The 26,521-nt window shown below is 47.7% G+C and overlaps 1 protein-coding gene across 2 annotated transcripts in view; it reads right to left on the bottom strand.

Moving 5' to 3' along the window:
• Positions 1–26,241, bottom strand: part of lama5 (laminin, alpha 5) — a 50,352-nt gene extending 24,111 nt beyond the window's left edge. For both annotated transcript variants that reach the window (XM_068305063.1, XM_068305072.1), the window contains exons 1-13: positions 25,785–26,241; positions 22,459–22,611; positions 8,868–8,985; positions 7,911–8,029; positions 7,581–7,751; positions 7,383–7,480; positions 2,423–2,538; positions 1,499–1,617; positions 1,334–1,424; positions 1,111–1,245; positions 974–1,036; positions 716–856; positions 106–243 (exon numbers count right to left, since the gene is read on the bottom strand). In XM_068305063.1, coding sequence (XP_068161164.1) covers positions 106–243; positions 716–856; positions 974–1,036; positions 1,111–1,245; positions 1,334–1,424; positions 1,499–1,617; positions 2,423–2,538; positions 7,383–7,480; positions 7,581–7,751; positions 7,911–8,029; positions 8,868–8,985; positions 22,459–22,611; positions 25,785–26,078 — 1,756 coding nt within the window. In that variant the 5' untranslated portion in view covers positions 26,079–26,241. The remainder of the gene's footprint in view (positions 1–105; positions 244–715; positions 857–973; positions 1,037–1,110; positions 1,246–1,333; positions 1,425–1,498; positions 1,618–2,422; positions 2,539–7,382; positions 7,481–7,580; positions 7,752–7,910; positions 8,030–8,867; positions 8,986–22,458; positions 22,612–25,784) is intronic.
• Between the last annotated feature and the right edge of the window lie 280 nt (positions 26,242–26,521).

Genomic DNA, 26,521 nt, shown 5'->3' with positions numbered 1-26,521 from the left:
GTCTTATGTTTGGCTCCACATCAAACTGGTTCAAACCTGTTTACACCTGTTTACACAGCCCCGGTCCAAATGGGTCAACTCAAAACTTAGAGGAGAAAGACTCACGCTGGCAGAGGGGGTAGTTGAAGTAACCCCGTTCACATTGGTCACACTCGTATCCCTGGAAACCGCTTCGACACACGCCGTGACCAGTCACCAAGTCACATGACCCGTCTAGACAGCCAGGACCTGAGCACTGACAGGCTGCACGCGCGTGCACACACACACACACACACACACACACACACACACACGCACACACACACACACACACACACACAGACACACAGATTAAAAAAACAAACGGTCTGAGACGGGTTCATTTAACTTAGAGTTGTTTGTGTTTACCAGACAAGTGGTGTTGTTTATTCAGGAGTGTGTGTATGTGTGTGTGTGTGTGTGTGTGTGTGTGTGTGTGTGTGTGTCTGTGTGTTAAATCAACAGAGGATAAATCAACAAATGCCATCTGTGTGTATTTGTGTTTCGGCCTATTTGTGTGTAAAAAAACATAGTAGAGAAAAAATGTTACCGATTGAAGGATTAGATCCATCTACTGATGGATCAATAGATCTGTGTATCTATAGATCTATAGATATATATCGTTGATCTATGGGTGAATCTAGTTATTGATGGATGAGTAACGATAACAGCTGGTTGTCTTGTGATCCTCTCTCACCCTGACAGTTGAGGCCATGGTGACCCGGGGCACAGGTGTCACAGTGGTCGCCGGTGAAACCCGGTTTGCAGATGCAGGTCCGGGTTCTGGGATCCGGCCTGCAGGAATTATCCACGGTCCCGGCGGCGCTGCATTCACAGTCTGCAGAGAAAGGGTGGAGGTGATGCTGGCGTAGAAACAGCTAAGATGTTTAAAACTATGAAGACGGGTTTAGATGGTTCTGTCTGGACCCCGGATCAGAAACCGGTCAAGACTCACTGATGATCTCTCCTGCGGGTTTGGCCTCCCCGTTGGTGTTACTGGTGGGGTATGTGGGGACGGCTGTTGGATACAGAGAGAGTTTGAGTACTTTCTTCGCTATATTAAACGGGGGGTGGGGGTGTCACGTGACTCACGGTAACACTCGGGGAAGCTCATGAAGCCGCCGGCGCAGGAGTCACAGTTCTCTCCGGTGTAGTTTGGTTTGCAGAAACATCGGCCGGTCAGATCCTCGCACGTCCCGTCGGTGAAGTCCGACCGACAGTCGCAGGCTGGAAAGAGGAAGAGCCAAGTGAAGGATGAAGAACACGGACCACTGGTGGATCATGTGATCTGACAGACGGGGGGGGGGTCACTCACGCGAACAGGCCAGCGGGGACTCGATGGGGTGGTCAGGTGACCTGTAGTAAGTGGGGATGCAGCGCTCGCAGTTGACGCCGGTGGTGTGATGCTAGGGACGTTAGCTCCGTTAGCACCGTTAGCTGAAATATCTTTCTTTTATGTGGTTTCATAGTGGCGGGCTACCTGACAGTTGAGGCAGACTCCGCCTCCTCTGTAGACCCCGTTGATGTCCAGACTCCCCCTCCTCTGATCGACCTCTGGGTCGTAGTAGCAGTCGAAGGAGTGGCGGTGACAGTTACACTCTGCAAGACATCATGTTTGAACAAGAAAGTGTGGGAGGACAGGAGAAGGTCCTGATGGTTCATCTAAGTCTAGTTGTTCGTTCAGAGGCGTGTAATGAGCAGCTGATGACAGTCGGTCATCAGGACGGACGGGGCTACTTCCTGGTTTCATGAATCAGCATCTTTCTTCATCATGAAGCAGAACAGACGACCATCACGTCACGTTTGAGATGTAAAACCAGCTTAAAAACCCAGACAGAGCCGTCTGTCCTTATCTGACCCCGAGCGCCCCGAGAGGTGCCGGCTCAATAAACCAACGCTCCTCCGGCTCCCGATAGCGGCGAGTGTTTTCAGTCCAGTTGTGTTTCATGAAACTGTCAAAAGAAATCCCCGTTGAAACGAAGAACAGAGGGTCAGGTGACAAACCGACCCGACCCCTCCGCTCCTCTCTGGGCAGGACAGAAGCCTGGACGGGTTTCCTTCATGTCACTTTGACCTTTAGTGACCTTTTGGTGATTGTGATACTCGTGTCGATCCGTGTTAAATATAACCGCGGCTTTGATAACAGACGTGTAAAAATAAACACAGCCTACAGTGAGAAACACACCGACGAGATGTGTTCACCACTACGATACACAGCAGTTCACTAATAGATAGTATGTTAATTATCATTAATACACAAGACTAGAATTAAATCAACCAATCAGAACACATTCCTGAAACTGACATCATGTGACCCAATATGATCAAAACCCATGATAACAATGTGTGTGTGTGTGTGTGTGTGTGTGTGTGTGTGTGTGTGTATGGGGGGCACTGTACTCACGTTCACACTCGTTTGCGCTGTAGGTCGTGGCTGGTTTCCATGGTAACTGGTTAAACCCAGGGCAGCACTGGTCACAAGACACGCCGCAGGTGTGGTGCTGACAGTCACACTGTAACCTGTAAACAACAACATGATAAACGTGTTTACAGTAACAGGAACAAACACCGGTGAAGGTGAAAGACGTGACAAAGAAGAGAAAGGAAAGAAAAGGAGGAAGAGAAAGTGGAAAGAATGAAAGAGTTAATGTTTCCCCTCCGTCACCGGCCGACTGCTCCTCTAATCGGATTAGTCTGTAGACTTGTGTCCAAAACACAGCAGGAGGAGCAGAGGAGGCTTCTCTCCCTCCGACTGAGTCTCATCGGCTCCGAGAGGAGAAACGGAGTCACAGCAGGACGACGAGAACCAAACCGATCCAGGAGGTTCTGCTCCGGAGTCGTTCAGCTTGACCCGACCCCCCCACCCCACACACACACACACACACACACACACACACACACACACACACACACACACACACACACACACACACACACACACACACACACACACACACACACACACACACACACACACACACACACACACACACACACACACACACACACACACACACACCGGTGACGGATGGAGGCGTTCAGCCTCCGACTGAAGCAGCAGCGAAACGAACCACAACCACAGCAAAGTTTGAAGCATCCTGAGAGTTGATCTCTTTAGGGAATACATTGTTATAAATACGCTCAATACAATGTAACTGTCATCTGTTACACCACGGCTGTCGTTACACAACACCTTTCGTCAGTAACACACCTTCTGTCCTCAGTAACACACCTGTCGTCTTGCTACACACCTGCTGTCGTCTGTTACACACCTGCTGTCGTCTGTCACACACCTGTCGTCTGTCACACACCTGTCGTCTGTCACACACCTGTCGTTTGTCACACACCTGTCGTCTGCAAGACGTCTGTCACACACCTGCTGTCGTCTGTCACACACCTGCCGTCATCTGTCACACACCTGCTGTCGTCTGCCACACACCTGCTGTCATCTGCCACACACCTGACGTCTGTTTTACATCTGTCACACACCTGCTGTCGTCTGTCACACACCTGACGTCTGTTTTACATCTGTCACACACCTGCTGTCGTCTGTCACACACCTGTCGTCTGTCACACGTCTGTCACACACCTGTCGTCTGTCACACGTCTGTCACACACCTGTCGTCTGTCACACGTCTGTCACACACCTGCTGTCGTCTGTCACACACCTGTCTGTCACACATCTGTCACAAACCTGTCGTCTGTCACACGTCTGTCACACACCTGTCGTCTGTCACACGTCTGTCACACACCTGTCGTCTGTCACACGTCTGTCACACACCTGCTGTCGTCTGTCACACACCTGTCTGTCACACATCTGTCACACACCTGTCGTCTGTCACACGTCTGTCACACACCTGTCGTCTGTCACACACCTGTCACACACCTGTCGTCCGTCACACGTCTGTCACACACCTGTCGTCTGTCACACGTCTGTCACACACCTGCTGGATACACCAGCCTTCATGTCCAGCACTGATCTCCGTTTTCCGATCTGCATTCCTCCCCTCTGACGAAAGCCAGACGGACTCTAGGGGACTCTGAAGGGTTGATGAGGTCGGAGGGGGGTGGTGGTGGTGGTGGGGGGGGATATCTGAATTCCTCAATTCGTGTTCCCATCATTAATAAACGTGGTCTTCACAAAACAAGTGCACATAAATGGAAAACCCAAGCCCCCAGGGGATGAAGATGAACATTTTCATAGAACAAGAACCAAACTCAAACCACCACCCTATTTACAGCGACCCACAGATGTTTGTTTTAAATTTAAGCAGAATTATCCAGAACTTTTAGAGACATTTTCCAAAACCGGTGATGGAGCACAGGGCTGCAGATCTGCAAATATTTTATTACTTTCAATTCACGATTTAAGGAATTTTTGGTTTTCTTTCCAGTCGAGCCGACATTGTTAAAACGTTTGACAATGTTCAGGACTAAACCGATTGACTTCTTTTATCCTAACAACAGTGACAGAACTAAAGATCTGTTCAAACATACAAATGATTAGAATCGATCGACGCCCCTCTGATCGATGGCCCCAAGCACCAACACGAAAAGGTTCTCAGCATCGGGAAAAAAATCTCACCCCGATCTGATATCATGAAGACCGAGTGAATCACCGCTGGACGTTTAGATTCCTGTCCAGCTTTCATATAAACTCATCGCCTCCACATCTTAACAGAATTACCTTCTAGAACCCACAGAGGATTTAAAGAACGAGCTAAACTTCCTCCAGAGTTCCTTCCTCTTTATGCTTCGTCATTATCCCGACACTTTGCCAACACCCAGAGGAAAAGACACACACACACACACACACACACACACCCGAGACAGTGCTGATGATTAACCCAGATGTAGCCTCACCTCTCTGAGCTCTGATCCTGAACTGGAGGTGATGCAGAGCAAAGTGAAACCAAATGGAGCAGAACAGAACAAACCAGAACCCGGCAGCCAGCTGGCAGCGGCTCAGTCCAACATGTCTGCAACACACACTCACGTAGACTTCACGTGAATTAAATACTCTGGTTCCAACCAAACCTTTTTTTGTTTTTTTACTCCTTTGTTAAACAATTAGACTTTACTTTTTTTTCACACCCAAACTGCAAAGCGATGGGAGGTTTTTTTTTCTCATGGATTTAATGTAGGATGCAGGTGTTGTACCTATTGATTGCAAAATAATCCATAATGATGGAATAAAGAGCAGGGCCTCTCGGGGGGGGGGGGGGCGACTTTAAACGTTAACAGTAAACCTGGATGCTCACCAGAAATCACCGATAAATCACCTTCATCTGGACATATTTCTGAAACTACAGGAGACGACTCCAACCTCCAGCTGGTCGTAGCGTGTTTCTGACTTACATGTTACCGCCAACGCCCCCCCCCCCCCCACACACACACACACAAATACATACTTTCTCCTGGATCTGACCAAACCAGACTCAGATAGAGACCGGATGTGGCTCAGGAGGTGGAGTCAGGTTGTTGGTTTGATCCAGACCTCCTGCAGTCGACGTGTTAAATTTTATATAAGATCTTTTTTAAACATATATTATATATATTATATATATATATATATATATATATAATTTTTTTTAAATAATTTTTTAAAAATATATTTTTAATATCATCTTACATAAGATGCTTTATGATCAGCCCACAGTCTATTAAACTGTCACACACATTAAAAGTAGCGTTAACATGTTGTGCAGTAGATCTATACTTCATGTGGACGTGTCTGAAGCAGCTCTGTGTGTTTTACTGCACAGTTAAGAAACCACTCTGGTGGTGAACATGCAGGGAACTGGATTGAAACCTCCTTAAACGATCCTAAACATACGTGAGAAGATGTGCATGCAAGCATGAGAACGAACATGTCTTCTCCTGGGGGGCCTCCCAGATATTACAAACACCCATCAAACACATCTGCGAACCCAGGGACACCCGGAGGACACAAGGTTAACGGATTTCTACTGAAACACACACACCTGACAGTCTCTGGTCAGCGTCCATGACACACACACACACACACACACACACACACACACACACACACACACACACACACACACACACACACACACACACACACACACACACACTCCAACAGATATGACATCAAGAGAGTCATTGCGAGTCTCTGAGGGGCTCATCGCCAAACGTCAAGACCAGGACGAAGGAGGATGATGTAAACAAAACCTCCTGTTCTTCTGCTGCAGACGAACAGAAACATCTCAGCTCTACAGAACATCAATCATTGCGTCTTCATACAAAGCAGGGCTGCAGAATATCGGATACTGGGGCACCGTCCCCATACAAGTTGCATATTGGGTACACCACGAAAGAGATGCCTGCCACTCTACCTCCCCATCATTTGCATGCCTACAGGCCTGTGTGTGTGTGTGTGTGTGTGTTATGGGCCTATACCCACACATGGACGAGTGTGATTAAGAACAACTATACTGTATATGCAGATGATGCTGTGTTTTAAGTATCTGATTCAGAACGCTAGTGTTCCCTTAAAGAGGAGACGGCATCCATGATGTACAGCAGAACCACCCGACTTCACATCAATCAAAACATATGTTCCCTCACACTGTATGTGATGTCCCCTCCCCCCTCAACCCACTCGTCTCCCCCGGCTCACTCTAAATCCCCCCCTTTCCTCCCGAATTCCAAAATCACCCGTGCAACATGGAGGGATTACATCACCGGGCTCAGGTATACTGAGAATACCTTCAATCAGTGTGTGTGTGTGTGTGTGTGTGTGTGTGTGTGTGTGTGTGTACACATATCAAAAATCCTGTGTGTAAATCATTGTGGATTTTAGAAAAATTATGGCCTATTGGAAAAAGTTCAACAACCTGCAGGCAGCTGCACACACACACACACACACACACACACACACACACACACACACACACACACACACACACACACACACACACACACACACACACACAACTAATAAGACATCTATACTTCATGTGAAAACGCACACATATTTACACATACTGTATATTTATAAAGGGTGGTGTAGACCCGTGCCTGTAGGCCCGAGTGTGTAGACCCGTGTGTGTAAACCCGTGTGTGTAGACCCTTGTGTGTAGACCACTGTGTGTGTAGACCCGTGTGTGTAGACCTGTGTGTGTAGTCCCATATGTGTAGACCCGTGTGTGTACACGCTGAACCGCAGTCAGACGTTAATCCGGTGTGTGTGGTCCCGCTCAGACTCGTACCTCCCGGCTGTGGATGTTTTGTGTCGACTGACTTTAAACTGTGTTTGTGTTCGGTTTGTGGTTCGTTCGCCTCCACAGACGCGTCTGAGTCACAAAGAATGAACCATCGGAGTCGGGTTCTGCTCTTACTGGTACGGGTCGATGGGATCCTCGGCGTTGCAGGCCTCAGCGTGTCCATTGCACACACACCTTCCTCCGATGCTGATGTCTTTGATACTGTAGTAGTACTGCAAAGAAAGAACACAGCATGGCTCACCATCATCCACGTGTCCACACGCGCAGGAGTCACATGACATCATCAACGGTCTGTTAGCTGCGTCGCCTCACCCTGCGGGTGACGGTGGGGTCGCGGAGCGCCTTCCCCATCAGGTGTCCCAGCAGGGTGTTGGTTCTCAGGAAGCGGAGTCGGATGTTGGTGGCCTTGGTGAACTCCCTGAGCACTGGGGAGTAGGAGAAGTTCATCGCACCGGGACGGCCGTTCACCAAGGACACCACAATCTGGAGGAGGAGGAGGAGGATCAGTCAACAACAGGTGTGATGATACAGTCCAGCCTGGGAACGTCCCGTGAATATGAAAGAACAGATTCCAACAACATCCAGGCAGCTGGTACGGGTCAGATGATTGGCCGATCGTGTGATCATGTGACCAGACGTCACCTCTCCGTTCTCCAGCGGGACGATCCGCGAGTATTCCGTGGTGCAGATGACGGCGTCGTCATTATTGATCCTCTCGATGGTCCTGTGTCCGAAACGCTCGATGCAGTCTCTCTTGGAGGCTACACACACACACACACACACACACACACACACACACACACACACACACACACACACACACAGGTTAGAACCGGCTTCCACAAACGGGTGATGTCAAAACATCGTCTGGAATTTTTTTAAATGACACGTCTCAGTTTGTTGATGAGAGGCAGCTCTCCTTAAACACTAATCAGCTGCATTTTCTTCCTCGCAACAGCTGCAGTCATCATCATCATCATCATCATCACCAACAGAGTGTGTGTTTATGTCAATCATTCCGTTCAGACCATGAATCTGAACTCTACAAGTGAATAAACTGTAAACTTGTGACTACAGTTCAAAACCAAACATCATTTAATGCATTGATTTCTCAGGTGGGATCTCAGGTGGGATCTCAGGTGGGATCTCAGGTGAGGCCGAACCAAAACCATCTGCCTCCTCTTTAAGGTGAACATCAAGCTGGAACCTGCTGGGAATCGTGCCTGGAATTCGCCTGCAGCCTACATAGGCTTATGTCTGCCACAGCCAATCAGCTGGCAGCTCGATGATGTAATACCCCCTTATCCCCCCTCCCCAAATCAGCTGCCTGCCTTCAGGGTCTCTGTTTAATCCAGGGAGTAGAGGAAGAATTAAGGTGGACCCTGGGAGAGGTTAGGAAAGCATGAAGTGATGCTGATGGAATCTGACTGGTCAAAATAACATCTGGAATCACACACACACACACACACACACACACACACACACACACACACACACACACACACACACACACACACACACACACACACACACACACACACACACACACACACACACACACACACACGTATGAATCTCTGTGTGTGTGTTTCTACTCACAGGCGAAGAACTGCCAGGGTTGGTAGGTCTGCCCAAAGTCCACGGATCTCTCCAGAACCCAAAGGTCGGGACGGGGAGAGTTCGCAAACTTAATCAGGACGTAGGCGACGTGGAAGAGCTGCAGAGACAGAGAAGGAGAAAGAAGTGATGTCACCTGGTGCTTAGCAACAGAGACAGGAAGGAACACAAGATGTAAGACGTACAAACAGTGTCGACACCATGAGCGGGATAAAAATACATCACCAGTTTTCAAAAGGTCACGTTTTCAGGGCCCAAAACCACCTCAAGCATTTTAAAGAGCTGTTGTGTAAACGAGCGTAACTTCACGACACTGAATCCATCAGAGCGTGAAATACTTTTAAAAGGATCAACATCATTTGATAACATTCAAATCTGACCAAATAAAGCAAAAACATTCAGAGTCGGGGTTCTGCCCAAGCCCCGCCCATCCGCACCATTACTATGACATCAGCAGTTATAAAGAAGTGTGTGTGTGTGTGTGTTGAATGAGGCAGAAGAAGGATGGAGGAATGGAGGGGGAGGGCCATGTCCTCTTTTATCTGATGACAGAAGACTTCATCCATCCCTAACCCTAACCCCTCTGTCCATCAAACTGTTTTTTTGGTTATTGTGTATTATTTACTTCACGCCCACAAACATCCCAGCTCTGGCCAAACAGGAAGAAATGATGGGAGGCAGATGTTCTGGACTTCAAAGACAGGTAAAACCCTATGATATGAGTGTGTGTGTGTGTGTGTGTGTGTGTCTGCAGGAGATCTGACGGACAGGAAGCGCAGTGAGGCATGGCCCCGCCCCTCAGGGCCCGAACATATTGAAGGAAAGACCCAGAAGCATTCCTGTGATTCCAGGGTTCAAGTCTGACCTGAGTGGAAACACACGGCTGGACGCCGAAATCAGAAATCAGCTGATCGGCTCTGAGCTGGGGAGTCATCATCATCATCAATATCATCATCATCACCATTATCATCATCATCACCATTATCATCATTGTCATCTCTGGGGGTCAGCGACGGACGAAAGATGGACTACTAATCTAGATTACTGTGGTCTGCCTCCACCTCTCAGAGGGAATCAGTTAGCTCGTGTACACACACACACACACACACACACACACACACACACCTCCACATCTTTCCACAGGATTTATGGATTAGTAGCTGCCTCCCAGGTCAGCCTCCCTGAATTGCATGTCGATCCCATCAATCAGACTGATGTTACCACGGCAACAGGCAGCAACAGGTCAACGAGGGAGGAGCAGGTGAGTAAAAAAAGAAGGAAAAAGATTCAACTAAAACTGTGTGAATTTTTGTGAATATTTTATTTTTGACAGCAATGAAACCAGAGTAGATAACTGAAACACTCAAGTCGCGCGCGCGTGTGTGTGTGTGTGTGTGTGTGTGTGTGTGTGTGTGTGTGTGTGTGTGTATGGCTCCTGGACGGTTTAATAATTGAACACATTCCTTGGTGGCACCACATTCCTGGTGCCTCAGGTAACCATGGCGATAAGACAGGAGACACAACAAAAGGGACAGAGGGGAGGGTTGGGGGGGGGGGCGATGGAGAGCGATAAGGGTGGATGATCAACTCGGAACAAAGGTTTCACCAGATCCATCTGGACTGGACCGCTGCACCTGAGGGGGCGGAGCCAGGATTCTGTATGTTGTTGCTCCTGAAACGATTTTCAACACATTTCCAGTTCATTGATTGAATTTCTCATTGATCGGATTGGATTCCACCAGGAAGCAGACTGGGAAGGCCGGAACGGATCCGGAGCTGATCCCCGGAGAAAAGGCTCAGAGACGCCAACTTCTCCTGACATCACACAGATGTTCCTCTGTGTGTGTGTGTGTGTGTGTGTGTGTTTGTGTGTGTGTGTGTGTGTGTGTGTGTATAGATTATTCTGGCGTCAGATAAAAAAAAAAGAAAGGGCGACCGGAGCTTAAAAGGATCATTCTGTAGATTCCACACATTTTTTTGATAAAGCGTGACATCATTTACAGTATATCATATATCTCACATATAACACACATCTATTCACTTTCTATACCACTTCCTCCGTTTTGGGGGTTCATGGGGGTTGTTGCTGGAGCCTATCCTAGCAGACTACGGTCACGTTGCTAGTGCATCGAGAAACCACGCAAAAGACGAGCAACTTCTCAGAAACACACACACACCGGCCAATTCACCTGAAGAACATTTTTTTGGAGGTGGGAGGAAGAACCTGGGGAGAAACCCACGCAGACACCGGGAGAACATACAAACTTTGCAGGAATCGCACCCGAAACCGTCTTGCTGTGTGGCGACAGCGCCGTGCGTCTCATATATCATACGCACATGGCATACTGTCTGCAGCCTTAGATGGAAAGTATCTGAGGCTGAAGGTTTTATGAGCTGATGATGATGAGGTGGATTTATGTCTCAAAAGGAACTAAATCTGGTTCATTTTTATGTTTATGCTTCCACTGTGTGGAATCTGGTTGGGACGTCTCCCGGGAGCCTCCCTTTGGAGCCGGTCCGGGTTCCTAACTGATCCTGAAGAGGCCAAATCTGGTCTTTCTAAAGGAACGATCAGACTAATAATGATACCGATACGACCCGGAGTCTCGGAGACACTTTTCCTGATCCAGGAGTCACACGAGAAGGGTCAGACGACATGCAAAGACCATAAGAACAAACTGAGTCAACGCCAGCCTTGACCTGACCAGATGATATGAGGAGGACGTGTCGAGCTGATAGAGCAGCGTCCAATCAGGTCACAGATAAACGTTGAATCTGAGGAATTTTACTTGATTCTTCAGAAAATAACATCTAAACTGATAAAATGTGCAAATGATGATAATCCACCCTGTTTCTGCTGACTGTCCTCACTTTTAGTGTGGAATGCTCTCTGCGCACACACCCAAGGTGGTGCCAGGCTGAGCAACTAACGTAACCACACACACACACACACACACACTCACACACACACACCAGAAGAAGAAAGACATGTTCATTCGCTTATTGTACAGTATATCCTCCACCTCCCCCGACAGCTGGCGACTGCTGTACGTGTGTGTGTGTGTGTGTGTTAGATTTGGATAGCTCCCAAAGAATGAAGGTCATTCCTCACATTCCAGATCAATCTCTGCGTCTCTTTGCTTTCTGACGTTCATGCAAACCTTCGTTTTCCAACTCGACACGGAAACACAAGAAAGAAACTTAAAAATCAAATAAACAGAAAAGAAAAATAACATTTGTGTCGTTACCCACCTGATCAAAAATGTTTATTGATTCAGCCAACAGAAAAATAGTATGAACTATATCAGTATCATTCCTGGCTTGTGATTGGGCGACCAGTTACATAGAGTTGGATCTGAAGCAGCGATCAATGAAAAGACTCTTCTGTTCATGTAGGTCAATAAACCTCATAGTTTGACTTACATTTAGTTTATTTGTGTTGTATATACATATTTTAAGCCTGTAAACAACCCTAGTGGTCCACCTAGAGATGCTACTGCTAACAAAGTAATGCTATCATCTACAAGTACCGCCCTAAACCCCCACCCAGTTCATCTGTCTTACAGTCTTTGATCACCAACGGTCTGGTTTGTAGTTGATGTGGTTGTTTCCCGTGTTTCAGCCTGACCTCCCGTCTCACCGGCTCGGGTTTTAGTTTCACTTGAGAACTCTTCCACGCCGCTTCACGGGTGTCTGGAGCGTCTCTGTGGGCTCTCCAGGGGTCTGGAAATGCCCCGTCTACCCTTCCTTCAGAATTCCAGAACAGAATTCCTGGCAAAGATTCTTGAGGGAAGACTTTCTCAGGTCCACTTAGATTTCAGTGAGAACACTTTCTGGCTGTTTTAGGTTTCACGGCCGAAAACAAGACGCCTCTTTAAAGACGTGTTACATGGAGTGAAAACGATACTCAACTATTGAGAGTTTGGCTTTTCCACCGTCTGGTGATTTATCCTCCACACGGACTGATCGGCTTACAGAAGAACCCTTCTGCACAGTCTGGAAAACATGTTTGGAGTTGATGGTGTCAACCGACGGAGGTTATGGGACCGGGTCTTCAGAGAGGTGAACAAGAACAGGACTGTTGGATGTTAGTCTTTCTAATTACACATACGAACCGTCTCATTCCTGAAAGTTTTGTGCCTCTTGATCAATTAAAACATTGTGATGCATTCAAAACATCTGTGTCTACGGTTCTACAGAAGAGACAAACCAACTGGTGGGACGCGACTTGACTTCCTTCATCATCGGTCCACTTTGCCGTCTTCCTGATTTCAAGTCTTTCTTCCCAGATTGTAAAAAGTTGTCACCTCATCCCCCTGTCTGTTTATGAAAGAAAGAATGAAACCCAACCAACACTTTTGCCTAATCACCACCTCGCTAGTCGCTAACCACACGGTTCACAGCTGGCGTTCCACCGCCTCCGGGCTGAGAATGTATAGAAACAAGCGTCGCACCTTTAACACCCATACATCCTCACCGCCGGCCTGAACACGCTCGGCCAGTGATCTCAAAAAAGTAAAGACGACGGACTGTTTGTCATTATCGTTCCATCGTCACGCCTCGCTTTTCCCAGGGTTAAAAGCCGATGCACATACCCCGACACGCCGAGTCCAACGTGTCGGGGCAAGACGAGAGACGCTTGGGTAAGCCTTGGTGTTGTGCTGCTTTTCAGGGATGACAAAGTCGGAAACATTGACTTCCTGCTGGAGATAGAGGGATGGATTGCCCCTCTCCATGTCAGAATCAACAGTGGAGCAGTTTTAAACTCAGTCCAGACATTTGATTTGAAGCCATGACATCATCGTCCACTCTCCTGCCATCGTTTTCGCAATTTGGACAACTTGCATATCCTGAGAATGTCAGACTTCCAAGCTTTGGAAGGAAACCGAGGACGAAGAGGAGGAGAGGATAGTGAGAGGAAGAAAAGCAGACATGAAAAAGATAGGAGGAGAAGGACGAGGAGGGAGATAAGGGACGACTCCGGATGTGGAAAGACTGACAGGAGACTCTTCTCATACTTATCTAGAGAGACGGGGGAGGGAAGGAGGGTGAGAACAAAGAACGTGCACCAGAAATAAACCAAACATCTAACATAATATAAATGAAGAACTGCTGAAAGCAGATGAATAAATGTTGCAATAAAAGCAGAGAGGAGTAGACGGGTGGAGGAGCGACTGAAGGAGGAGAGGTGGGAGGTGGGACCGCTGGATGAGGCCTGGGGGAGCAGTTTATCTTCTGTTCTCCTTTAGATTGCTACCTTGTTCCACCACTCTGTCTGACAGCAAAGCTTCCCACCCCCCCCGGGAAGGGAAACTCCTGCAGTAGGAGCGACTCCCACCTCCGTCTGAGAGATTTTTATTTTTAAATTTAACAAAAATTTATGTAGACCCCCTTTGCAGGGCTACATACTCTTCAATTAAACCCCGATCTTACCACCCTACCTCCATTCGTCCCACCCACCTGGACGACATGAAGCTGCATGCGCTCCAGATCTCCTGAACTCCCTCAAGGTCAAAGGTCGGCTAGAATGTTGCAGCCTGACGGGGGAGACGTTCACCTGATGCTGACGGTGTCCCAGAAGGACCAAAACTAAGACTATTAAAGAGGAGTGGAAGGAACAGGCCCAGGGAGGAGGACAGGAAGGGAGGGCTCCTCTCCTGTGACCTTGACTCTCTCCATGTTTCAGGTCCACCCCTCCTGTCATGTCTTCTCTCCATCCCTTCCTCTGAGGAGGATTCCGTAATTAGCGAAGAAAGGGAGGAGGAAGAGGAGCGATACGGGAGAGGAGGGCGAGCAAAGGTCGTAGTGAGGAGAGACAGGAAGGAAGAGAGATTTGTAGAAAGTCTTCAACTCCTTAAAGTGAGATAAATTCTTCTGTAAGTCGGTCATGTGACCCTTCCTCCAAACGTTCCTTAAGAACCAATAAAAACTGCCGGAACGGTTAATAACAGATAAAATCAGATCAAACTGGGTGAAAGACGACTCTCACCAACAGACTGGTTTTAAATGTGAAGCTTATTGTCCCACTTCAGGAAGCCCCGCCCACTGATAGCTGATTGGCAGCTTCATCCTTAAAGGTAAAAAACACGACATTAATTTTTCCGCCATCATCAGCCGTCACCGCCGCTCTATGTCTTCATCACCGCTAACGTAAACCAGACATTCCCTCAAGAGCGGGAAGCGTGCATCACCGCCCGCTGCACACACGTGTTCTCCAACACGTCCAGCATGTGTTACACGGTATGCTGAACGCTAACGGCTAACAGCTACCGGGAGCGCTCCGGCATCCCAGCTGTTGGCGTTAATGAAACCAGTCCCAGTCGTTGATAAACACCTCTTCACTCCTGCTCCGACCCAAAGCCTGTCTGGGCCCGTCCGCTTTGATGGAGGGTCACAGGGGTCACGGGGGTCACAAGATCAGTCCCTCATTATCACACCCGAGGCGGGAACAGATAAGAGATCCCTAACGTAACGTGGAGAATCTGAAGCAACGACAGCGAATAGAAACTGAACGAATTCACACACACACACACACACACACACACACACACACACACACACACACACACACACACACACACACCCTCTCCGTTCCCATTCACTGTTTTATGACTTAACTATGGGAAAACACTCCCTTCTGTTTGCTGTCCTCCCTCCGTCTCCATCGACTCGTCTCCCACCACCTCCCCCTTTGCCATCCTCTGCTTGCCAAGGGGTAAGTGTGGGGGTGGAGGGTGGGTGGGGGGCATTCCTGCAGCTACACAACTGTAAATCCAAAATTACTGTGACAACAACTCAAATGTTATGGAAATCACACAAAATCTCAGAGGTCCTTCAGCTTCTGTTGAAATCTAGCGGTTATTTCATTTTGGATATTTATGAGGACAGAGAACACAAAAGTAAATTGATCTCTTTTAGAATAGGTACATATTTACACATTATATTAATAGACCTGCCTCTAAGCTTTAATCATCATTCTTAAATCAGACTTACGTAATCATATCAAATGGAAACGAGTGATTTCATGACGTTATCAGAAGCAAACCTCCACCGGCGTGCTTCTCTAACGTAACGTGAACTTCTTGACCTAAACTTCCTTCCCTTCCTTTTCTTTCCTCTCCTCCTCCTTTGCTTCTTTTTCACCACAAAGAAAAGAGGAGAAACTCAAACACCCTGCTGGAGTTGACCTGCTTTAAAACCAATATTTGCCGTCACATTAACAAGCGCGCCTCCCCCCTCTTCGTCCTCCTCCTCCTCCTCCTCACCCGCTGCTGCCTTTTTGTTCTGTTTCTGCACGTTTTATCGTTTGTGTGTCTTTTTTTTTTTTTCTCTTGCATTGATGGAAAATGCTGATAAGTGAACTATGGGAAAAGATTACCGCTGGACTGCAGGTGGTTCTCAAGACAAACCAAATCGCTGTCTGTCTTCAATGCAGCCCTGCTTAAAAAATCTATTCAATGGTAATGAGAATCCTCAGATTGACTTTGTCTTTAATAAATCAGGACAACTTGAAGAAAGTAAGAGTTTGAAGGCAGTTTTGCCCACCTTTTTACCAAAACTTTCAAGACCTAAAAAAAAATAAAAAAATAAGCAGCAAACTTTAATTATTCTGTTAAACCCTAAAAAGTCCCATAGAAGTCATGAAAAATAAGATCTCCATAATGCAACGATTGTACGAAAACGCTGATATTAGGCAGTTAAAAATGTGCTTAGCGCACCAATATGTACAATAAGTGTAGGAGTTTAACCTCTAAAGAAAAGAATTGTACTACTTTATTGTACAAAAACTCATTTGAATATCCACATTAAGTAACATGCATGATTTCAACTGTCTCATGCCAAGAAGTTTAAACTCAAATCCATTACGTTCCTTGTTTTATTGTTCTTTTTCTGATTTTAGTAGATGTATGGATGGAAACTCATAATTAATACTGGAAAATTAGCAATAAAAATATTAGTTTTGTAGTTTTTGGTCATAATATTGGTATAATTAACTAAATAATGACCCTAACTTAAACATCATTGTTCCGTTACACTTGATCCCAAAACCAGGCAAGGTTTAAATGTCCAGAAAGTCACTGTCAGAGTCCAGTTCTAAATGAGCTCATTGTGTTACGAGGGGGGGGTCAGACCTTAACGCCGCGCTATTCTTAGTTCGGTTTGGCAGAGACAGAAGAAAGTCGCTCAGAGTCGCTGGTGTCCTTAAGGGACGTCCAGTCTGGCACAGAAAGTGTTTTTCTGGAGAGGAAGCTGCACCAGTTCCTCACAAACTGCAGCTGAACCACTTTAACAATCAGGGATTGTTGGGGGTGGGGGGGGGTAACCGTGACATTTACAAGTCAAATGTTTGAGACTCTGATTCCTGCAGTTCAGTCTCGTGTTTGAGGTGACACGAACCCTTCAAATCCAGATACAAACAGTATTTATTTTTGCGAGGTTCACATTCACACCTGGATGGAGGCTCAGGCCAGCTTCTTGTTTTCAGCGTAAAGTCAGCCAGAGTCCAGTTTTTTGTTCCTCTAATGTTAAAGTTTAAAATACAAGGAGGAAATTCAGGTGAATGTGTGTCGTGGCACCAGAAGGAGCAACATCAGAGTCTCACACCTGAAGCTAAAACTTTTTTTTTTTCATTACTCCCACCAAAACTAAAGAATAGTTTGCCTAGGATAAATGAGATTCTGGAATTTTTCACTGAAGCAGCTTGACCCGGAAAACAATGTCCTCCTCCATCTGGACCCCCCACCACCCCCCGCCCCAAACTAGAGCAGGAGTGAAGGACGTTGGTCCGTTGTGTTTTTACCCTCTTGAAGTTATCAGCAGCTCAAAAAAAGACCTTGATGGAGATCAGCTTCCTTTAAATAGCAAACACAGAACCAAAGTCTTGTTCATGTGTGTGTGTGTTGTCAAGATCACATGACCTTAAAAAGAGGACAACTCCTTCAGGAGGACATGGAGACTAAATAAAGCCCCATCAGACGATGTTTGAAGGCTCCTACGGGATGGATACACCATCAAACCTCCTTGAATTCAGTTCCTTCCGTCTCAGACACTTCATCTGCTCTTCACAACCCTTTCCTCTGCTCTTTGCGGTGTTTCGGAATGAACTCTCCCCAACACAAAGGCGTGATAAAGGGCCCATTGGGAATCATTGTCCATGCTAAGTCGCTGGGAGGGCTCAGGACCGCCGCTACTTCAAAAGGAGGTTGGAAGGGCGAGCAAACATTAGCGCTGATAGGACTGAGCCGTCCGGACGCTCGGGGTCCGTCCTTCTGAAGGACAGAGCCAACATGTCCAAACCGGCTGGAGACGTGGGTAAAAAAAATTTAAAAACCGTGTCTTAAGGAATGTCAAGAGAGAGAAAGAATAGATGGAGAGAGACAGGCAGACAGACAGACAGACAGTTGGCGGTTCTTCAGGGCAGTCAGGGCGATCAAAGGAGCAGGAAGCCAAAAACTGAAGAGCCTGACAATGACCTTTGACCCGTGACAGATCAACAGGTCGGAACAGACATCTAGCACGATGAGGAAGCGACAGACAAACCACAACCAACCAATGAAGGGCAGCGACATGGGTGGGAGGGATTCTCTTTTTAATCACTTCCTCTTCTTTGATTACGAAGCACGCGTAAACACACACACACACACACACACACACACACACACACACACACACACACACACACACACTCGACATTTCTATTAGAGATGGATGGGTTCTATCATTTACAGCTCAAGTCTTCCTCTTCTTCAACCACCTCATATTTTCCATTATTTCCCCTCTTCATCCTCTTAAATCATTCTCTCAATCTCTCAATAGACGCCCCCCCCCCAGACATTAAAGTGACATGTTCAGACCTGTTTCACGCAGGCATTAGTCCCTCGACAAAATTTGTTGCATTTTCTACAAAGTTGCCGTGACTCAAAGTGAACTAAAGGCGTGCCTGTGTCCCGCTGCCAGCATCAACTCTCCTATCAGCTCCAACAACACAGAAGCAGGCAGATGAACACCCTCTACTTGGACTCCTGCCCTCCGTTTCCCTTCCCCCCAGCCTCCATCCATCATCCCTGCTTTATTCTGGTTTACATGCGACATCAACTTTGACCATTTTGCCTCCTTCTCTCCCTTCACTCAAAACTGAATCAGTCCTATTAAGGTCGGAGGACTCTCTCCCTCCGTCTCCCTCTCTTTCCTCCCTCTCTCCGCTCATTTTCCTGCCCAGTACACAAAATGAATGACTGAAAAATGTGGACTGTGTGTCAGCGTTTTGTGCGTTTGTGCGACGGTTGTGAACGTTTTTCTTCTTGCAGAGAGAAGTGTGCTAAAGCGTTAGCTTAAGCTCAAGCTGAATTCACATCTAATTTGTTGCTCGTATCATATTTGGTCTTCTTCTTCGTTAAAATTTAGGTCCCTCGACAGGCTAACACCAATGCTAGGTACTCCAATAGGCTAAGACTGACTTTTTTTAAATTTAATTTATTTTTAATGTTATATACTGAACACTCACACTCTACATACAGGCCCATATGTGTGTTACGGGCCTGCACACACTATATGCATGCGATTAACTAACAGTGTGTGCTAAAGTGTGCAAGCAATTTCCCTACGGGGTTTAATACAGTACATTACAATAGAGCTCCACTCTGCGGCTTCACGTGACATCACGCTAAGCATGTTTCAAGCATGTTTGACGTGAACTCGGCGTCACTCCAAACAAGCTTGTGATGAGCTGTCGGGGATATGAACCTCCGCCCTGCAGCTCAGCGCTCAGAGGAGGTTTAAAGCTACCTCTGACGTTCAAACCACATCAATAGCAGGAAACATTCAATCGGGAGCAGTTGGCACGGCATTCGCTCTTACGCACGACAAACAATGGAGCCGCAAAGGACAAAAAAAAAAAGAAGCTGCATGACAGTGTGTGTGTGAGCGATGGCGTCCTTCTGTCTGTTGGTCCAGCAGGGAAACCTCACGGAGCGCCAGGAAGTCAGTGATGGAGGTAAATAAGAAAAGCTTCCTAGTCGTTCCAACTTGACTGAACAGCTGAGGCAAGGACACACAGGTTCACCTCGATTTAAATAAATACAGACATTCCTGCCTCCGTCAATCACTTCACTGATCAGTCGATTAACAATCATGTGATCCGAGAATTGAAACATCTCTCAGATAAATATGTGCTGAAATCTTTTCTATAGACGTGCATTTCTGCAGGGCTGAAGACGCTGAAGCGTGATGACAGAAAGACATGTTTTTTCCCTGGAGGGGGGAGGATTATGGAAAAGAGACGATCTCACCTGGAGAGCACGCACGCTAACGCAAGGACGCATTCCAATCCGAAGGCTATATTGTGCTCTAATAATAGGCTGCAGGAACAAACATCCCATGTTCCTTTCCTCTGTCATCTCCTCTCCTCCTCTTTCCATACCCTCACCCTGTTTCACCTCTGATACAGTCCTCCTCCTCTTCTTCCTCCATCACACACTTGAGGACTGAAGCAACACACACACACACACACACACTTGAAAACAGAGGGGTGACCCGGGGTGCGACCGCATTCTTCCTACAGCAGTCTGTTTATTCCCGACCTTCCAGATAAAAAAACGGCAGCAGATGAAGATGACACAGATACAAGACGACGATGAAGATGTGGAGGAGGAGGCGGAATGGGAGCAGAGGGCAGGAAGATAGAGGTAGGCTATATTGGTTGGGGTGTTATCTGTTAAGACAGAATAAGTGGGACAGATAAAGAACGACAGGAAGGAGGGCTGAGGAGGAGAAGGTGTGTGCGAGCTGACGGCCCTCATTTCAAAGTCAGACGTTGGTTCCGTCCGACCAGATGGCAGACAGACAATAATAGAGAGGAATCCCAGGAGATAAAGCAAACAATGAGCAGATGGAGACGCTCCTGCTGGAGCTTTCTGAAACCTCCACCTCAGACTCGGTGGACGGGGTTCATGAAGCGATGGCGGCGCCCGCCCGCCCGTCCGCCTGTGTACCGCCTGCTGCTGACGGGTTCCACTCCGCTTCCACCAGTCTGATCCACACCACCACACTGAAGATGACATCGCAGCAGCTTTGCGCGTCGTTGCTATGACAACCAAGGTATACAGCGCTATCCTCGACTGGAAAAAGTACCAGATAGCGAGGTGAGGTGAGTCGAGGTAACGCAGCTTGACGTGTCGAAACAGAAAAGACGTTTCCACGAATAAACAGAGCGTCACGTCCCGTCAAGCAAATCTTTTCTGGAGCATTAAATAAAGATCGACATAATGAAAAATACATTCTATGAATATATATAAATATATATATATAAGTTCCAGATACAACCGGGAAAACATCAACATTTAGGGAAATAAACAAAGATTCACCTCTGAAGCACATGGCTCAAAAAGAAAAGAAAGTCCAACCACCAGAATGTTCTTAAAAGCTCTAATCAACATGTATAAAAAACTATTTCAAAACTATTATGTTAACTAGCTGCTAGCAGTAGCTTCACGTTTAGCGTGAAGATGTGAGGGGGGGGGGGAGAGTGAGGGGTAATTTCACAGAACTCCCCTCTGCAGGTTGAGACAGGTTAACTGACATTCCAATCTCTCCCTCCTCTTTTAGTCAGGCAGAGGTGTGTGTGTGTGTGTGTGTGTGTGTGTGTGTGTGTGTGTGTGTGTGTGTGTGTGTGTGTGTGTGTGTGTGTGTGTGTGTGAGTGCAAGAGAGGGGGGGGATCTGTCACGGACACACACACACACCATCGTAAACTCCGGCTTTAGCCCACCTACATTCCTTCAAGACAAAACTGCAACCTGGTAACCACAGCCCCCCCCCCCAACACACACACACACACACACACACACACCATTCTTTCAGCTGTCTCCTGAGCGTCGCTGCCCCCCAGAAAACATTTCGATGCAACAACATCTGAAAAGGTGTGAGCAGATAGATCCTGTGGCTGGAAACTAGTACCAGTGACAGTACTGGTAGTCCAGTCCGCACACCAGTCCAGACCGGCTCTCCAGACCCAGAACAGAACCGGTCAACATCCATTCAACCACAGTGAACCCAAATCAGTTTCATTTTCTTGTTCCTTTATTGATGATGTCAGAACTCCTAACCCCAAAACGGAGGAAGAGGAGGAGGAAGAGGAGGAGGAAAGACACCACCACATGAAAACACACTCGTCAGGAACACGAGTGCACACACTCGCTGTGGATGAATGAGGCGGGCACTCAAGCAGGAGAGGCTGGCACAAAAGAGGGGCATTCACAAACACAAAGGCTTGTTGAAGAGCGACGTTCACAAACACAGAGCAGAGGAGCTCTTCAGTCGAGTTTAGGACAAACGTCCATTCAGGAAGAACGGACAAGAACGATCGGGGTTAGAGTTGTGAAAATCTGGAGAGCAGTTTAAGTTTCAATTGAAAATACAAAACTTTAGAAAAAAGTACAATCTTGTTCCTTTATGGATGCTTTCCAACCGGAGGGAAACGTTCACGACACAAACACCCCAACACGTCGTTCCTGGTGTCCCAAAACCTTCTGGACCAGAGCAGCTGATAATAATGACAGCAGGTGCTTCCATCCGTACCTGTCCGAGGTCCAGGGTGACGTTCACCTCGTTGAACTCGGTGCTGCGCGACAGCGGCGGGCTCTGCCACCAGCGCTCCGTCCCGTCGATGGCGTTGGTGATGGGGTGGGCGCGGTCGCTGTCGCCCTGGCTACAGATGTCACAGTACTGACCCTGGAGACGGAGAGAAGAGATTACACCTTAATGTTATCCCCAACAGGCTGTTTGTGTGTTTACTAGCAACAGGATACCGGCTAACGGCGTGGATTTTTATACCACTTCCTGTGACAGGATAAAGTCTGGAAGCACAAATGGAACAGAATTTGATCCGGGGTCGATTTCACATCCGTTCCCACACTAGATATGAATCCCATTCCTGCGGATGTGAACGGTTTGATCCGGATTCATCTGGTTTCTCCTTGCCGTTTGGCGTTACCCTTCAGCGTGAACACACAGGATGTTGGCGCATAAAAACTTGCCGGCTCATAATAACCCCCCCCTCAGACGTCCAACGTCTTGAAACACTCAAAACAGCAGCGACAATCTTTCAGTCGCATTAAACTCCTGTGAAAGGAAGAGATTTATTTCACAACTGTTTGTCCCCAGAGCCGCCGGCTCGGGTTTCTGATGCTCCTGCGGCGAGGAGGCGCCGCTCAGGTTACCGTGGCAGCGAGGGTCAGGCCTGTCGTATTTCACGCCTGGTTCATTTTGTGTCAGGCGCTTTGGGCTGCCAGGTTTACGGGTGGCGGCGCTGGTTAGAGCTGGTTAAGGTGGTCGCTTCCTCCTCTTCATCTCCTGAAGCCTCTTCATCCTCACCTAATCCAGGCCGGCTGTCAGAACATTTAACCCAATCACTGCTGGCTACGTAAGCGTTAGTAGAAACAAAACAAGCACAGGCCTGAACAAAAGGCCGGGTTAGGAGATGTTATCACTGGTGGTCACCGAGGTCAACCCTAAACCTAACCCCCACGACCCCCACCTCCCCCACACACACATTTGTTCTGTCCCAGCTGTCAATCAACATTCTTAATTTGTGGGAAGCAGCTGAAATGCATTCAAGCCCGTAATATTATTCTATGCAGATTGATGGATGGACTTCAAATGATGTTTTATTTGACAATTCGTCACCTTGACAACCACAGGCGTTATCGATATCCATCTGGCTCAACAGGTGAACATCACTTATAGTTTAAACGAGATAAAAGATCAACCACCAGATCACCGGCATCCTGCTTGGTCAGGAATCGATCAATACGTATCGATAGGACATACAAGTGGGGGGAGGACGGATCCCACCAATCACCAGCTGGATGGAGGTGCTGGCGAGGCGGCGTCAGCTAAAGGTCGTCACCTTCAAATGCTGGCGCTGTAAATACAGCCGACCACTAGGGGGCGTGTGAGCGATCAACAACGCGTCAATCTGCATCACCTGAACGTAACCAGGCGGCAGGAAGTCTGCTTGGCTTCCTTCATCGTTTCCTCCTCTTCTTCCTCAGTTCTTCCTCGTTCTTTCAGCTCCTTTTGAGACGAAAGCGCTCCAACAGAAAGGAAACCACTCTTTCATTCCTCTGCCCGTCGTCCCTTTTTCTCTCTTTCGTTCCACTTTCAGGGGAATAACAAACGCTCTCCAGCGGAGGAATCCGTGTCCTCAGGGGAGAAGAGTCTCCCTTCTGTCTCCTGCCTCCCTCCTTCTGTCTCTCTCACCTCCATCCATGATGACAATATTTTTCAATAATTTACCTAAATTCATTCTGGCTCAATGACGCAACGCAACAAAACAAAATTACAATGCGATGATAACCATTGATGACAAAGTGTTTGAGATGTTTTAACATTGTACATTCACTGCGACACACAACCCTGTTAATTAGTGTGAAGACACAAACACACACACACACACACACACACACACACACATACACACCACACACACACACACACACACACACACACCAGTCCCCTTCCTGCTGTTTTAATTAATAAAACCCCCACACACATTTTGCTGTCAAATCAAAACAGGATTAACATCAACACAAATATGTGTGTGTGTGTGTGTGTGTGTGTGTGTGAGTGTGTCCTGGTCGTGTGTATTGCTCTGGGAGGGGGGAAGGGGTGGGAGCAACTCCACATGTGGGCCAGGCCTCACACGCCCGGTGGAGCGGGCTAACCCTCTTAGCCAGAACCCATAATGCACCATTCCTCGAGCTAATGAGCACATTTCTTGGGTTCACTCTTGAGATTTCCTGAACTATTCACACACCGCCGTCTCCACTTCACCCACTTCCGAGAGGAAGACGCTCCTAAGAGAAGACTCAGCACAGTCCCGGCTGGGGGGCGGGAGCACGGGGGGTAGGGGGGTCCGGGACACGGCCCTGGATCATGTCTGGATTCAGGAGGACTGACCTCAGAGCAGTTCTCTGGTCCAAACAGATCTCCTTCAGATCTAATGGTTCTCCCTCAGGTGTCCCTGAGGGCAACCGTTTCACCTCTTCATTCTTTCTATTTTCCCTTTAACCCCCCCTCTTACACCTTTATCTTTCTGTCGTTACACCTTTAGCTTTCACCTCTTTTTACTTCTTTTTAAAGTCTACTTATCAACACGGACATTTTTCAAGCCACTTTTTTTTCTCCGCCAAATCTCAGAGCGGATAAACCGATTGGACGACGCGGGTCAGTCACCGTGAGGAATGCGGCCGACAGGTGGGAGAGAGAAGGCAACAGGCCTACAGGGCCCGGCCCCGAGGGCTGCTTTAATGGTTAACCCGAGAAACTGCAATAATCCTGTGTTAACCGTTGATAACCTGGGGGGCAGACGTCTAAGGGGGGGATCAGCTGGTAGTTACTAACGTTAAAGCGTCTCTGTCCACTTGAGATCTCTTTATATAAAAGAGGCCTGCAGCCATGCAAAGGAAGCAGGGCATGAAATAATGAGCTGTGGAAGATCAGTTCAACTCCCTGCTCTTGTTTTACGCGGGGCAATAAATCCCTGAAAATGTCATGTAAAAAAAAAAAAATCTGCAAGCTTCCAGCAGGTTGGTGTAAATGATTAATCCCACCAGTAGGGAATGTATGAACATTAAAAAAAAAAAAAAAAAAGCTTCCCGGAAATGTGGAATCATATTCAGGGGAGAAAGTGGAATAATGAATGAAAGGTTGTGACCTGCCCCTGGAGCCATGAGTCCATTTGGACCCCCTCTATAAATAAATCTGGACTTTTGACAGCTTTAAAATCGCTGTTGAGCTACAAACACGAGTTTCTACACAATATATAAAATAAAAAAACGTTATAATTAAACTGCATAATAAAGTTCAGGAGTGTTGCGCCACTTCCCCAAAGCCCCGCTCACCTGGATGGTCTGGCTCGGGTCTCCGGACACCGGACCACCGACCAGCTTGCAGTACAGGTCGGCCACGGACCTGCCCGTGTCCTCCTCCCCGCAGGTCGCCGTGGCGGTGATCTTGGTGCCCTCGGCCAGGTTGAAGTAGGGCGGGTGCAAACTGTACCCGTTCACCCCGTTGGCCGGCAGCTCCTGCGCCGAAGCCAAGCCGCACCAGGTGACCAACAGCGGCCACAGCAGCGGCGCGACCCGCGCCAGGGCGCGCCGAGACCGGGGGAGCGCAGCGTCGAGCGGCGCCATCATCTCCACCTGTTCCGCTCGGTCCGGGTTAGAAGTTACGGGGAGAAAAGATCCGCGGGGAGTTCAGCTCCACCACAGAGGCGCATCTGCAGGAGCAGAGGCGCAAACCGCGAGAGGAGAGAGCGCAGAGCGTCGAGGTTTGGACTCCCTCTCCGGTTGTGTCGCTCCGCCAGGCACCTATTCCAACTCAATCTTCACTCCCCCACCCTTCCCCTCTGTTGGCCCGTCCCCAATCGCTGGAGGAGGGCGCAGCTTCCATCACTGACCCGTTTACTTACTTACTTTCTCTTATTTTATTTATTTATTTATTTACATCATTAATTGGCTCAGATGGAGATTTTAAACTTATTTGAAGTTTTAATTTCAGATCCTGGTCGTTCATCCGCCTCTTTTTTCTCCTCTTTCCATCCTTTCAGAGTGAATTGGAGTGAAATTGTCTCACTGGA

This window comes from Antennarius striatus, chromosome 2 (assembly GCF_040054535.1).
Source record: "Antennarius striatus isolate MH-2024 chromosome 2, ASM4005453v1, whole genome shotgun sequence".
NCBI lineage: Eukaryota > Metazoa > Chordata > Actinopteri > Lophiiformes > Antennariidae > Antennarius > Antennarius striatus.
This window is presented reverse-complemented; position numbering and strand designations above follow the sequence as displayed.